Genomic DNA, 14669 nt, shown 5'->3' with positions numbered 1-14669 from the left:
AATAATACAGAGAACATATGGAAGTAAGAAAAGTGAACTTTCCATAACTGAAAAAATGGCCCCAGGAGGGAGACAGCAGTAGGGCCATACGTACTGTCCATTCCAAACAAATAGTTTTGAATTCAGTGAACTGGCACCAGACTTTGCAAACGGAATAAGTTCACAAACCAGTGAATTTGCCCACTTTGTGGTTATATACAAAACTAAATTCAAAGAAAGTAATACATTCTGCAGACTTGTAGGTAATAGACTGTATGAATAACAACTGCCAGTGACCCATATTTTTACATTACCTGATTTCCTAAAAATAGTCACAGATAGACCATAGGATAGTAATTTAACCTGGCTGTTCAAGTGCTGCAGAGACATTAGAACCTCTCCTTTCAGTTGCAGTGAACATTCAGGAAGAACTAACACCCAATATGACATTGAAACAAGACAAGACTTTGGGTTAAAAAAAAAAGGATCCTTTATCTTTGATTACAAGAGCAAGGACCAGCTTTAATGGTCTTCAGTATTTTTTCTTGTAGGCTTTTAACATCTACATACACGTATTTTGTAGTTTATGGATCAACCAGCTACTTCACACAACAGATGACAGGCACATGGATTAAAAGCAGTTACATTTTACAACTCCAAGGGGATAAAAAAAGGATGGAGCAGAGTAAAAGCCATTAACAAAACAAGAGCAGCGCAAATACAGAACTCCTTAAGAACTGCATGTTCCAAAATAGGAGGGTCCACCCTTATGTACCAGGAGACCTTTAACACATGCCACTGATACAAATCCCAGCCCTGCAGCCCATTTTGAGTGGCACCCACTAAGGCCTATCTGCATGGAGAGCAGGAAGCCATGATCTTGAGTCAGGAAACCCCTGCCAGCTCTTGGTGCAAAGTTTGGCAGCAGAGATTAGTGACTCCACCACATACAGAGGCAAGAGCCACTGACTGTAGGTACAACAACTTCTAGAAAAAAAAGCAGAAGAAAACATTTCTCACTTGAGAGCAATAGCTTGGCAGCAAGGAGAATGCAGTGGTTATTAGAGGCATAGGATGGAAAATGAGTCTGTTCATGGGTTACATTGCCATCTGGAGCTAGAAATTAGTGAGTACAAAAGAAACAATCTCTTCCCATCAATAGGTTGGAGTAATTCGGTTGGTTTTGCACAATAAAGGTGAAAAATGCTGAAATGCTAAGCTCCCTCACAGTTGTACTTCAGTAGTTAATTTCCTTGCCCCTAGGAACCAGCCTTCAAGATCAGCATAAGTAGGTCCTATTGCTAATTATGTTTCAGCTAAATCCCCATACGGTTTGTGCAGCTCTCACTCAATTTGAACTGGAAGTCCTTTTCGGCTCAGTTTCCCAAGGACTTGAGCTTTATTGTCCCTGAGTGTGTATATTTGTGTGCCTACCTGGGAGTGTCTCAATAATATACGAATCCATTCGTAATTTCAACCAAAAGATAACAGCACAGTAAGGACCTATGAGATACGACATTCCTACAAGTTTCAACAAAGCAGCTAGCTATAGCAGAGGACAAGGCTCACGTTAACCCACCACTCATATGTGCAAACTTTTGGTTTTGGTGTAAATTACATACTTAAGAGGTCTGTACACAGTACCTGCAAAACCACAGAGATTTCTTAAACATGCTCATGATGGCTGGTTGGGATTTTTTTGGCCATATGACTGCAGGACCCAGAAGTGAGCTGCTCTGCAGGGTAAACATTGGGAGAATATGAACCCGTGTCCCTGAAACCCGTCCCCCAGGACGAAGGGGAAGCATCTCCTGGGAATAATCTTTACAAGTTAGTGTGGTGTATTGTGCAAACACTAAAGCTATTCCATGCACTGTAGTCAGTTAATTAGAAAGACCGTAGGCCTGAAAGAACATAGGAAAATACAGATATGGGCAAAGTGAGCAGATAAGCAAAGACAAAATTAAAAATTATTTCATCTAATGGGGTCTCTTTAAACTCCTGCACCTTCGGCCTAAGCCTTCTTATGCCTTCAGAAGATTTTCCCGATTCCCCCTCAGTCACAGCCTTAGTCTTTGTGAATGACACTCCTCACACCACAAGCTCTCCTCAGCTTTTGTTACTTTATTTAGCTCTGGTCCCAGCATCTAGTTGTCTCCAGGGGCTGACGTGCATGGCCATGCTCCACACTTTATGAAAACCTCTGTGTGGAAATGTGATGCCAACTTCTTTACCTGTCCTCCTATTCTTCAGGAGGGAAGGGAGCATGGCTGGGCACACTTGACAGAGGCACTCCTGGCCACGAGCTTGTCTTAGATGCGTACATTTGTCTTCTTTGCTACCTGTTTGGGTCTACCTGCGTTCCTTGAAGTGTATGTTGAAGCTGACACCCATATAACGGGGTTTGTGAAATCTCTAGCTTTTTCCATCAATCTGGTCTGCTACAGTCTCCACAAATGCCTTATCTGTCACAACTGGAGACCTTGCTTGTTCCAGAAGTAACTAATACTCTGAGCAAAGACAGAAAAAAAACATTTTCGGATAGATGGTACAAAGTACAGAGCAGCAAGCTCTCTTCTCCATTCTCTTTAGTCCTGTTCCTGGTCACCTACTGGAGGCCATTTTGTGCCTTATGAGGACAGTTCATTTCTCTGTAGTGATGTAAGGTCAGGATGCGATTCCACACATTCAAATGCAATTCCATGATCATCATGTTTTAGCTGCTAGTTCTCAACTGCTCGTCAACTGGTGCTCCTCTCCCTCTCTAGCCAGTCATACAGTGTTGTTATGTCCCCTATTAGAAACATAATTTTTATCATTATTTTAAAAAATACTGAGATTTTCAATAAAGTCTAACACCTACAAAAAAAGCATATAATTGCGTATTTAGTCTTGTCACATCATAACAGAAACTTGTCTTCTTTTTAAAGCAAAAAATCATTGAAAAATTATTTTTCAGCCTTTTCTGTTCAGTGCTGCAGTAAAGGACAGGACAAATATAGGACGATACTAACGACTAAATGACCACCCCATACCCTTAATTGTAAAGCCATCATTACATAACTTGCTATAGAATTTAAAATGAAACTATGTAAACTTTACCACTAAGAAAAAGTCAGAAATATTTAAAGTACCATCTACATTTTTAAAAATTGCTTTCTATCAGTGAGCAATGTGGCAGATTTTGCAATACAAGTTTCGCTAGTTGAACGTGAAAATGGAAGTTATTATTTGTGACCTTTTAATGTTCAGAAAACACAACTATTTTGATGAACTTACTGCATTTTTGAAAAGTTGATCTTTGAAACTAAGAGGTAGCAACACAAAATTCTCTTCAGCAACATACTACAGAATAAGTTTTAAATAACCACCTTAATATTCTTCAAAGTACAGACTTTCTAAGTATCTGCAACATCTATAAATTGTGTCAGTGGATCAGCTCACAAATAAGTGTCTTCTGTCCAAACGACATCCCAAACTCAATAGTGTACACTTGTATGAAATAAATGGCTGTTTATTGGTTCTGCTACTGTAAATAAAAGTAGTTTTCAGTCCTTCCATCCTAAATGATAAAAACAGCATGGCAACAATAAAAATCAGTTACCAAAAAATAAAGCCTCTTTTCTCTACAAAAGCCTTTTAGCAACACACGCTTATCATAGGAAAGCTAAAGCAGAGTTACAGCTTCAGTATGCATCAAACAATCCATGAAGCATTTAAACACATAAGGCCATATTCTCCTATGAAGCAACTAGATCTAGAAGAAAGGAAAAAATGGAGTCAATACAAATACGCCTATAAAAAAAGAAATAGACATGACAAATTTATTCCTTACACTCACGATTAAAAAATAGCATGCTCCTGAACAGGCTACTGGACAACCTGAAGTAACTCTTTTCAGATTTCTAGAAAAGCTAAGCAATTATCAATTCCAATCTGATTTTTTAGCTTGAATTTCGTACCACTTATACAAAGTCTTTTTCTGTTATCTGATCCATTATCAAATTTGTTGTGTATGGAAATTCAAGACTATGATCAAGCTGTATCTGTTAGAGATTGCAGTCCCTTCACTGTAAGATGCATTTTTCAGTCTCTCATCTTTACAATTCTTTATCTACTTCTCCACATTTCTGATCTTTCTTCAATTCCTGGGACTGAACATGTACACCTGACTAAATGTACCTGTACCAAATAAAAGGGAAACAATATATTTTACACAGATACACATTTTCAAAAATGTTTTCTGACCCACGAAACTTCTATCCTAGTTATACATGTATTTAGGTTTCCTATTCATGAAGCCTATTAAAGTCCTTTTCACAGAAGCCTTTCTACAAGAGAGTTTCTTCTCCTCCTCCTCCTCAGACCAGTACTCTGAAGTCCAATTCCTTGTATGAATGTATTATTTTAAACTTTGCTTACATGAAAACCTACAGCACAACAAAATACAGTGGAATAAACTCAAGAAGGGTCTTCAGTTTTGAAACTACAAAGAAAGTAGGTCATAAATACTTTGCTTTTTTATATATACAAAACATGCCTAGTATAGACATACATGATGAGAACCACACATTAGCATTTATGTCAGCATTACAGATCATTTGCTCTTTATATACGGAAAAATGGTTTAACAAATAGTAGAAAGCATAAGATTTTCTGGTGTATCCCTCTCTAGTATTATGGCTTCTAACTTTTGTAACTACAATCCAAACTCCATCTGGTTTTAGGAAAATTTAGAGCAGGATTTACCTGCTGTATTAGGTAAGCTGCAAATATCTTTTTCACAGTCTATGTAGGTCAGCTCCTCTCCAGCACTGGGCCCCTTTCTGAAAATATTAAGTGAAATGCCATCAACTACGATACAAAAACAAAGCTAAACCACCACACTTTACTCTGAATAAAGATCCAGTGCTTTTTCCACAACTTCTGAGCACTGAACAGGATGCCTGGAGAGGTTCTGATGTCTCCATCCTTGGGGAACAATCAAAAGTCATCTGGACACAGTCCTGCACAGCCTGTTCTAGATGACCCTGCTTGAGCAGCGAAGTTGGGCAAGATGACCCTCAGAGCTCACTTCCTACCTCAACTATTCTGTGGTTCTACACTGGTTTTGGTTTTAAGGTGATTTTCCCCAGCATATAGAAAGAGTGAGTTTAGTGACTAATAAATCAAGAAAAAAATTACTGCAATTATTCACACACAGAATCAGGTCTTTATTTTCCATATTTACAATATAAATATATTAATGCTACAAATACTCTCTCAAGTTATTATCATGGCACTTCAGATAAGGTAACACAGTATGCAAGTAAGATGCCTTAGTTTTACTAGGCACCTGTGTGGTCACCATCAAAGTTTAACCAAAACAAATATGGCACATGTCATAAGTGATTCTTTTCCAAAGGTCTATAAATCTTCAGTACTAAAAGCAACTGTACATTGGATTTTCATATTTCTGATCCAACAGATACAAGATTTTACTACTTTTATCAAAGGATGAGTAGTTTATTTGGTCACAAGTCATAACAGCCTTCTCACTTTAGTATTCTACAGCACCAACAACTTTTTACTTTGCAGAGAATACATTTTTTTCCCCCAAATCAACTGGGGAGCCATCACTAGCAGATACTGTTGATGATCTGAATTCCATCATTTCAGTTGTAGGACAACCTTCAAAAAAAAAGGAAAGGAATGAGATTAAAGTTGGATAAGACCAAAACTTAACCAGTCTATGAAATGCAGTTTTTTGCTTTCTGTTTCAGTGTAATATGCAACTGAATAACCATGTCTTCGCTCTGAAAAGCACACTATCCCTCTCTCAGCTCTCTTTTACAACCTCACACAACTATCACTTCCAATAACTTTCTTTACCCTTTCCTGCACGCAATCCATTCCTCAGCTGCCTGTAGTCACAAAGTAGAATAGCAATGCCCAGGTCCAGTGAGATTCCTTCTGCACAAAGCAGAGATCAGGGATCATTTCTGAAGTGGATTCCTCCTTCTGCACACATAAAACTAAGTAAGGAGATGATAACATCCCATACCTTGTGGGGATTTAAATCTGGCATGGAAAAATCCTTGTTTGCATGACAAGCTACTATGTAGTTTAGTAGGAAAGCAAATGCAGAAGAAAGCAAGGTTTGAAAGCTGTTAAGGGCTGTAATTTCATTAGAACACTATTTTCTTCAAATCCTCATTTTCCTTAGTCTTTTCTATTAAGAAATCTGAGATTCTCCAGTGTCACAGATCAGTTCAAGTGAAACTTTATTGTTTCACTTGAAATTTTCTTCTTGGGTAACTGCATTGGAATCTTTGTAACTTTCTTCCTGATTTACTATGTCATAGAAATTAAAGGAATCACTATGAACCAAAAAATTGTCCCATATGCACACCCAGACACTGACAATTTACGAAGCTGAGGGAACACTAGAATTCTTGCTAATCTTTCAGAACAGGAAAGGGGTGATGGTATTAAACTAAAAGAAAGTAGATTTAGACTAGATATTAGGAAGAAACTTTTTACAATGGAGGTGGTGAAACACTGGAACAGATTGCCCAGAGAGGTGGTGGATGCCCCACCCCTGCATCTAGTCGACAATGTCCCTGTTCACTGCAAGGAGGTCAGACAAGACAACCTTTATAGGTCCCTTCCAACCCAAACTATTCTACAATTCTGCGAATTTTGCTTAAAATAAACTCAGTACATGAGAAGTCGGGAACAAACAATTATATCAGTAAAAGCTACCTTATTAGCAGCTTCCAGTGCATTTATTAGGTTCTGCAACTCTTCCTTGTTCATCTCTATAGAAATCGGCTTAATTTCACCATTTTCTCTCACATCCAAATCAAGATTGAGGAGTGGCATTTGCAGCATGGAGATCTTATCACTGGAAAGAGCAAGCTATGCAGATTGACAAAACAACAATAAAGTGTAAGGTGGAGCCAGTAAGTTTTTAGTCTTTCATAATAACACATCTGCACTTTAAATTCAATTTGTGCTACCAGAACAAATATCAGCATAACAAAATTAACTTCTCACAAGTCATTTCAGCAGTTTGGATTTTTTTTCCTCCTCCTTGTTATTGGGATTTTTGTTTGTTTGTTAATACCAACAATGGGGGCCTCTGGTGGTCTAGTGGTTAGAGTGCAGGACTCGCACCGCTGCGACCCGGGTTCAATTCCCGGCCCCCCGGGCAGCTGGAGCTCGTCAGCCTTGTATGGCAATCCAGCTACGTCCTGGGGACCTCACTGCCACTGTCCAAGCTTTGCTCGGCCCCGGCAGATGAACCTCAGGATTAAAGGGTGGGCTCAGTTCAGCGCACGCTGTGTCTCACCTAAAAAAATCCACTGCGCAGGCTCGAAGGGTTTATGACCTTTCCCAAATCTTCGCTTGCGAAGACTGGCCATTAATACCAACAATATATTGAAATACTAAAAAACCCTCTTCACAGCAATACGCTTCTCAAAAACAATTTGTTAAAATTACTGGGCTGACACATTTTGATAATATAGGTAAAAAGAAAGGATACATTTCATCATGGCTCTTTAATGAAGTATATGAATTCTGAAATCACCATACTCAAATTGTTTTGGTTTTCAACAAGAAGAGTCATACAGAATGGGGCAGTTAGGAGAAAGAGGGCACTTCCATGTGTTTTTCAACACTCTCTACAGCTGATTAAACACTGTTTGTCAGAGATCCTATTTGACAAACTGATGAAGAGGACTACATACCAATCGTGCTTTCTTTTTTTTTCCTATTATACCCACTCTAGCACAGATAAGGCTTTTAAAGTGTATTAAAAACAAAGATCAGTTGATAATACTATAGGTCTATATATAATAGATACTATCTTATAGTATATATATACACACTATATATACACTATAAGGTAGTATAAGATACTATCTTATCTATTTAGAGAACAGAATGTGATACAGCAGAGAAGACCCAATGTCTTTGGTAGAGTTCAATCATGGCAAGCAAAAAAAAATCATAATCAGCTCAAGGGGGGAAAAAAAAGTGGTTTTAAGAAAAATAAATATAGTAGTTCAGACATGTACCAGAAATTTGCATTGCAAAATAGAAAGAAACTCAAAAAATCCTTCAGAAGAAAAAAATTAAAACAAGTCACAAAAAAACCCCAAGAATTCACATAAGTCTAGTTTGTATTTCTGTCAGCAGTAAATGCAGTTAGCAAGAGACCAACCCCAGTAACAGTTCATCCAAAGCATGTTATGATGCCATACTGGCTCCTGCAAAAACTTGTCTGGTTTGGGCATTACTCTTTGATTTCAAAGGCTGTTTGCTGCCAAAACTATTTAACACTTGTAAACATGGAAAACTATTCAACAGCTCTACAACTCCGTTTAAGAGTTCTCATGGACTAACTAAAAATATAAACAGTACAAGTAATTTTTTTAAGTATTTGATAGAGCTTAATTTAAACCAGCTGTCTTCAGCACCATCCTGCTTTAGGCAACACCATTATCATTGGTTTACCACAAAAATAGTAAGTCTAAACATAAATTATTTCAAACTAATTATTGTTTATTGCAAAAACTAAAAATTTTTAAAAAGTCAGGAAAAATCATCCTGAATCACTCAGCTAATCTGAAAATTAAGTAAATATTTCTTCTTCCTTTGAGTCAAAATACACTTTATTCAGGCCCCAAAATCATAAAAGCATACAAAACTTTCAGGTGTTCCTGAATAGCACCTAATGTGTCCCTTTAGGAAAGAGGGACAGCTTTAAAAGAAAGGAGGGCAAAACCAAAATAAAACAAATGAAAAAATTACTTTTGCAGTTTATACAAATTTCTGGCAAGTCTTTGATGTGTAACTATGAGAAAAGCTCACTAATGAGCTTTTCTCATACTTACAGAAATTGAACCATACTCCAGAGGGGGCAGGCCAAGGAGGACTATATCAATAGTTACTTCTGTGTTGTAGAACATTTTTTTCAAACAACATTAAGGCAACTCTCACCTTTAACTGCCAGTCAAAATCCTGCAGCTGGGCAGAAGATATTCCATTTACGCTTTCCACTAGGGCATTCCTGATTTCTTCCTTTCTACCCTTCAGACATTTTGTGATTGCTTCTTGGTAGTCTGAATTTAACTCACTTATCTGCTGAGCAGCCTACAAAAATAATAAAAACCGTGATTGCTTAAATTATGAACGACAGAAATAACATGTATCACCTGCAATAGCTGTGCTCTAGATATCCAAGTTGACAGCTCTTATACTGGACTGCATAGCCCCATCTTTCTTACGCTGCCTTTAGTGGCTGCTCTCTGTGTTTGATAGTTAAGAGTCAGTGCTTACCACAGCAAGATATAAAGAAAAAAATAACGTTCTTCTCACTTAAATTAAAAGATGACAGAGAACGCAGGCTTTATCGGCCTTCTTAGATGCTACCCTAAAATCAAAACAAAATCACACACACAAATAACTCAGGTTTCGCTCTAAAAGTTTCTCAGCATCAGAGTGCAGGCCAAACACATTAGCTCAGCTGAAACAGACATACCGATGTACGGACTTCCTATGGCTACACATGTGCTTTCGACCTGGCTACTAGCAGGTAGTCAAAATGTGAGGCATATGCAAAAAGTAAGAATTAAGATTTCTAATAATAGAACAAGTTTTTGCAAAGTTCCTACATACTGGAATACCCTGAATTATAGTCCCTGCACCACATGGTCCTCCATTCACTGTCAGATTTAAAAAACCAAATTATTTACATACAGCCAACATTTTAAACCACTTTAATGCAGTACTAACGAACAAAGAAAGCCAAACGAGTGTAAATTCTGTTGCTAGAAAACAGTATTATTCACAGGTATATATTTTAAGTTAAACAGATTTAATTTGGTGGTACTCAAAATACGAATTTGAGTGATTAAACCAGTATTTTAACAAATATCCAAAAATCAGCATCAATTTCACTTTTTGTTTTAAAAGTCTTAGCAGTGTATTTCTAAATGCTGCTTATCTTCTGCTTAATCCACTACTATTCAAATGCTACACTATAAAAATATTTTAGGACTAAACAGACTGCAAAACTAATCACTCCAGTATGATCTCTCAAAGTCAAAAGCCAAATAGTGATGAACCCTTACCTCTTCATCAGATATGTTTTTGCCAACTGCAGTTTTGAAATAGGCCATTGTTTCTTCTAAAACCTCCATCCACTCTGACAAGCTCCAAATGGTGCCATAATCTTGGTATCGAGGATACGCACGGCCACATATGCCATCAACTACTTTATGAAGGAACTGAAACAATGTGATACAAAACTTGAGAATATAATTCTATCACAGTTAATCTACCAGCTATGAGACTGATCAAGCAATTCAGTTATCACCCTTCCATCCACTGGGTACTCCCTCAGTGCTTCCTGAATGCAGCATTCTAAAAAGTCTTTAAGAGGTAGTCCCTGAATACGAACTGTCCCCCCTTCTGCCCTAAAGTCCATTCACGAAGTTCGGCCACAGAAATCACAGCATGATTCAGATTCACCCTGAATGTGGCTGTAACTGGCATGCACAACTACACAGCACCGCTGAGCAGCGGAGCTGCCACGCCAAAGGCACCTCAGTCACCTCCGCACCGGGATGGCCAGGTTGCACAGCACAGCTCCAAGTGCTGATTTCCAAGCCTGTGGGCATCTCTGGTCTCCCAAACCACCGTCCTCCACCACCGCGGCCTGGCGGGAGGGGGCGGTCCCGCTCCGCAGCCCCGCGCCGCCTGCGGGTCCGGCCTCACTTACAGGTGCCGGGGAGCGGCACCTGGGCTTTCCCGCGGCGAACACCGCCCTCCCCGCCCGGGGCCGCGAAGAACCCACCTCGGGGGCCCGTCCCGCCGGGAGCTTCTCCAGCAGCTGCAGCATCTCCAAACCCTCACGCCGGCCACGTGACCGTCATGGCGGCGGCACGCATGCGCACAGGCAAACACCCGCCCTCTCGTCACCGGTTCGAGTCCCAGTCCCGGCAGTGCCCGGCGCGATTGGAGTGGGAAGGGGTGCTCTGTGTGCGACCCTTCGTCAGACCCTGAGCACCGAGACCTTCCAGATTTTACGAGCTCTTATATGCAATAACACTTTAACTATATTTGCATTCTGCCTGTTTGCTTTTTGACTCCTAACAGATTAACTTTCCAGCTTGTGGCGCGAGAGGAAACTCAAGGCTTGCGACAGGCACTACATCATCTAAATTAAATTGAGGAAGTTAAGAGAAACACTAACTACAGAAGTTCGTGCTGCTGTAGTGTTTTCCATGAACAGCTCACTTTTTAATGCTTTGCCAAAGTGCGAGTTCAATGCTAACCAGACCATGGAGGAGGTTTATGGAACAGGTTTTAGCATTAGCAACGACCTTTCCGTGCCTTGAATTGATTGAATGTAAATGCAAAGAAGCAAAATTGCCCCGAGCACTTGTACGAGAAAAGCTGTAAGAATTCAAATCCCAAGGAAGACAGAAAACTGCACAGAGCAGGCAGACCTTATTTCGCTGAAATCACTGGGCTAATTTACAGTCAAACAACTGGGCTGTAAGAATACAAAAGCAGCTACAAGTCTGTACTGGTGGATATAAGGTCTATGAAAAAACCCAGGCTGGTTAAGTCAGTTTGCAGCACCTTCTCCGAGCATGTGGCCTAGTAGGAACAATGTGGTGCATGGGAGTTTTGGAGAAGAAACAGAGGGGGAAGAACTGATTTCAACTCAGTCTCCCTCAGGGTTTGCTACCGCTAGTAGATTAGACTTTTAGAAAAGGCTTCTTGACAATTTATTGAGTTTTATTATGGAGAAATTACTCAAAGCTGCTGTTAATTTCAGGAATAGATGAAATTCCAAATAAAAAATTAATTTTCAATCATTATTTCCCTTATTCCCTTGGAATTCGCTTTGTTAGATAACTGTAAACCTATCCAGTTTCTTTTGACTGTACTGTGTTGCACACTACAAAATAGAGCACCAGGGGGAGCATCTGCTCCAAACAAAACAGACCCAGAGACAACAGGAGAAATACGAAGGTGATCCAGGCTTGGAAAGAAATAAATTACAGAGGAAGGAGAAAGATAGTGAGCGTCCCACTCAGTTGAAAGGGATCAAACAAGTGAAAAATGCAAGAGAGCAGAGATGTAACACATGAAAACAAGAACAGATATAAGAGGATAGGAAACTACCATCCCATATGACACTATCTCAGTGAACACTTTCAAAGCAGCTAATTTTTTGCAGGTCTGAAGAATAGAGTTTCACTTTTCATGGATATGTAGTTTAAAAATAATATTTTGGGTTCAGCCTAATGGCCTATGAAGAGCAAAGGGGGATGGCGCAAGGAAACCAGAGTTGGTTTAGCTAAATCCATGGTTCAGAGCCCATGTTCAACTACAAAGGAGTAGGGGATATAAAGCTGGCCTCTGGCAGTTTGGAATTTGTTTGGACCTGCATTACTTGGATCTGCCATCAGGTCTTAACCCTTAAAAATACCTGCTTTTCATGCTTCTGTACCACAGCAGCAACAACCCATCCCACCCCTCTGAAGTTAAGCTCTCAAATAACCACAAAATCAGAGACAGGGAGGGAAACTTGTAGAACAGTGAGTAGACAGACAAGAGGCGCCAGGGCAGCAAGAAAAGAATCATTTTATGAGAGAGAAATGCAGAGTGAACTTTGCATTATCTTAACTTAATCAGAGGTTCTTAATATTATAGTAGCATAGAGTTGTATTACATTGCTCTAAATATATCCAGTTGGGGAGAGCATCCAAGCACCGGTATAACTGTCCCACAAGGAACTATTAAATAGGTATGTCAATAGAAATAAATAGATATCTGTGTATTTTACCAACACAACAGGGACAGTAAATGTGTTTTTAAATGCAGTGGAAACATGAGGTTGCAGTTCAGATTATGATGAGCTAAATGTAGGAAAAGGGAAGTTCCACTGGTCCCCTTGCCCCTGTTGCCAGCTCTGCTTCTTCTCCTTGACCCTTATGCCAGCACAGGAAGAAACTGCAATTTGTTTGAAAACAAATTGTTATTTTTGCACTGGTTTATGTTATTCATGGGTTAGATTTCAGCCAGGCTGGAACAGAGCACTACTTCTGACAGAAGAAACAGACCTCTGTCTCTTTTTCCTCTTTGGTACTGAGGGGGAAGACAGAACTACCCCTTCTGGCAGCCCATACTTAGATCAGATGAAATTGGTCCTGAAACTACAGCCTGACAAATTAATATCAATCAGGGAACCTCTTTAATTATCAAACCAGGAATCTTGAAAGCTTTTGTAGAAGCTTAGATATAAACATGTGATATGCTACAGCTGAAGAAGATTGAAAATAATGTTTCTAATTTTTACACTCGGACCAGCCAGTGAAGTTCATAGTAAGTGAAGCTGGATGAACAAGGTGACACGGATGCATAGAACATACTTTATCAGCTATTCACTCTTCATAATCCATAGTCATGACTCCTCCTGAATGACAAATTGGTTTCTTAAATAATTTTACTTGTAAATTTTAAACACACAAAAGCATGAGATGTTTTGGTTCTTCTCCACCCTCTTCCCACTCTGTAAATATAATGCTCATGTATTTATTCTTTGAGATATGAAGAGTACAGTATGTGATACATAATGGATACAGTCTATGTCCACAGGTTTACACTTGTCTATCTTCTCTACCTGTTCCCAGTAAGGAGATGTAACAAGAGGAACTTCCTTAAATGTTCTTGATTTCACTTCTTACTCTGATATTTCAAAATTCTCTCGTTGGTTTCTGCAGCAGTTCTGTCCTTCTGACAGATTGCACTGAAGAACTAGCAATACCTCTGAGGGAGATTCTTCTGGTTCACCTTAGAGACACACAATTTATATACCAAACTCTGTATTGCCTTTCACAGACAAAAACACAATGAAGAGATCATTCAAAAGATCTCTCTGCTACATGGTAAGATTTTTAGAGAGGAACTCCTATTGCTGGAGACACTCCAAAAATACTTAAAGTACCAGATAGGGAAAAATCTCATACATATTACTCAAAATCAAACAAATTAATATCATAAGTTTGTAAAATATCTGAACTATATGCATCTCTGACACCTGCCTGGCTGAGGTAGTGGAAGAGACAGAACCTGGTATCACACCCAGTGTTCTGCAGGACAGAGGCAGGGAAATAGCTCAGACCAGAAGAGTGACCTTCTGTATAGTCCAAGGAGCCTATAGTTGGCTTGAGCCATATGTCCACTAAAGCAACAGCTCATAACTCAAGAAAAACTAGAGTCAATAACTGGGATTCTGCTCACAAGTAACACTGGTCACCATCTTTTGTAAACAGCTGGACAGGCACAGACTTATTCTGCCTTTCCTCCCCTGTCCCCGACACACTGCTTTGCATAAACTTCTTTGATGGGAGAGGGAGGAGTTTTCGTCTTCCATCCTACATGAGTATCTATGAATATTTTCCTAACTCTCCTTTCCTACAATTCAGGCCCATTATTTCTTACACTGTGCTCAGGGAACATGCAGAGAGTTTATTTTTATCTGCTCTATTGCTATCATCTTATAAGGAAAAATCTATTGCCACCATTTCTATTCCTCTATGTCTCTTTCTTCATGCTTAAGAATTTTAAGTGAACTGAATACCAGGTATGTGTCAGGACTGGAATTTTACTCACAATGTGTAGGT

The 14669-nt window shown here is 39.3% G+C and overlaps 1 protein-coding gene across 2 annotated transcripts; it reads right to left on the bottom strand.

Moving 5' to 3' along the window:
• Positions 1 to 5168: 5168 nt before the first annotated feature.
• COMMD8 (COMM domain containing 8) lies at positions 5169 to 10939 on the bottom strand. Of its 2 annotated transcripts, XM_064652897.1 has the most exons (6): positions 10826 to 10939; positions 10101 to 10256; positions 8968 to 9120; positions 6724 to 6879; positions 5851 to 5931; positions 5169 to 5649 (listed from the first exon to the last, which is right to left on the bottom strand). In XM_064652897.1, exons 1-5 carry the CDS (start codon positions 10868 to 10870, stop codon positions 5875 to 5877), a joined length of 567 nt encoding a protein of 188 aa, XP_064508967.1. In that variant the 5' UTR covers positions 10871 to 10939; the 3' UTR covers positions 5169 to 5649; positions 5851 to 5874. The 2 variants fall into 2 exon arrangements, with proteins under 2 accessions (XP_064508967.1, XP_064508969.1); XM_064652899.1 differs by lacking the exon at positions 5851 to 5931.
• Positions 10940 to 14669: the final 3730 nt, after the last annotated feature.

The sequence above is a fragment of the Pseudopipra pipra genome, chromosome 4 (genome assembly GCF_036250125.1).
Source record: "Pseudopipra pipra isolate bDixPip1 chromosome 4, bDixPip1.hap1, whole genome shotgun sequence".
NCBI classification, from domain to species: domain Eukaryota; kingdom Metazoa; phylum Chordata; class Aves; order Passeriformes; family Pipridae; genus Pseudopipra; species Pseudopipra pipra.
This window is presented reverse-complemented; position numbering and strand designations above follow the sequence as displayed.

Bases quoted from the DNA above. Each gene is read 5' to 3' on its own strand.
- COMMD8 (XM_064652897.1), bottom strand. From the start codon at position 10,870: ATGCTGCAGCTGCTGGAGAAGCTCCCGGCGGGACGGGCCCCCGAG. The intron at 10,257-10,825 runs GTGGGTTCTTCG...ACATTGTTTCAG, and splicing joins CGGCGGGACGGGCCCCCGAG to TTCCTTCATAAAGTAGTTGA. The intron at 9,121-10,100 runs GTAAGGGTTCAT...TTATTTTTGTAG, and splicing joins AAAACATATCTGATGAAGAG to GCTGCTCAGCAGATAAGTGA.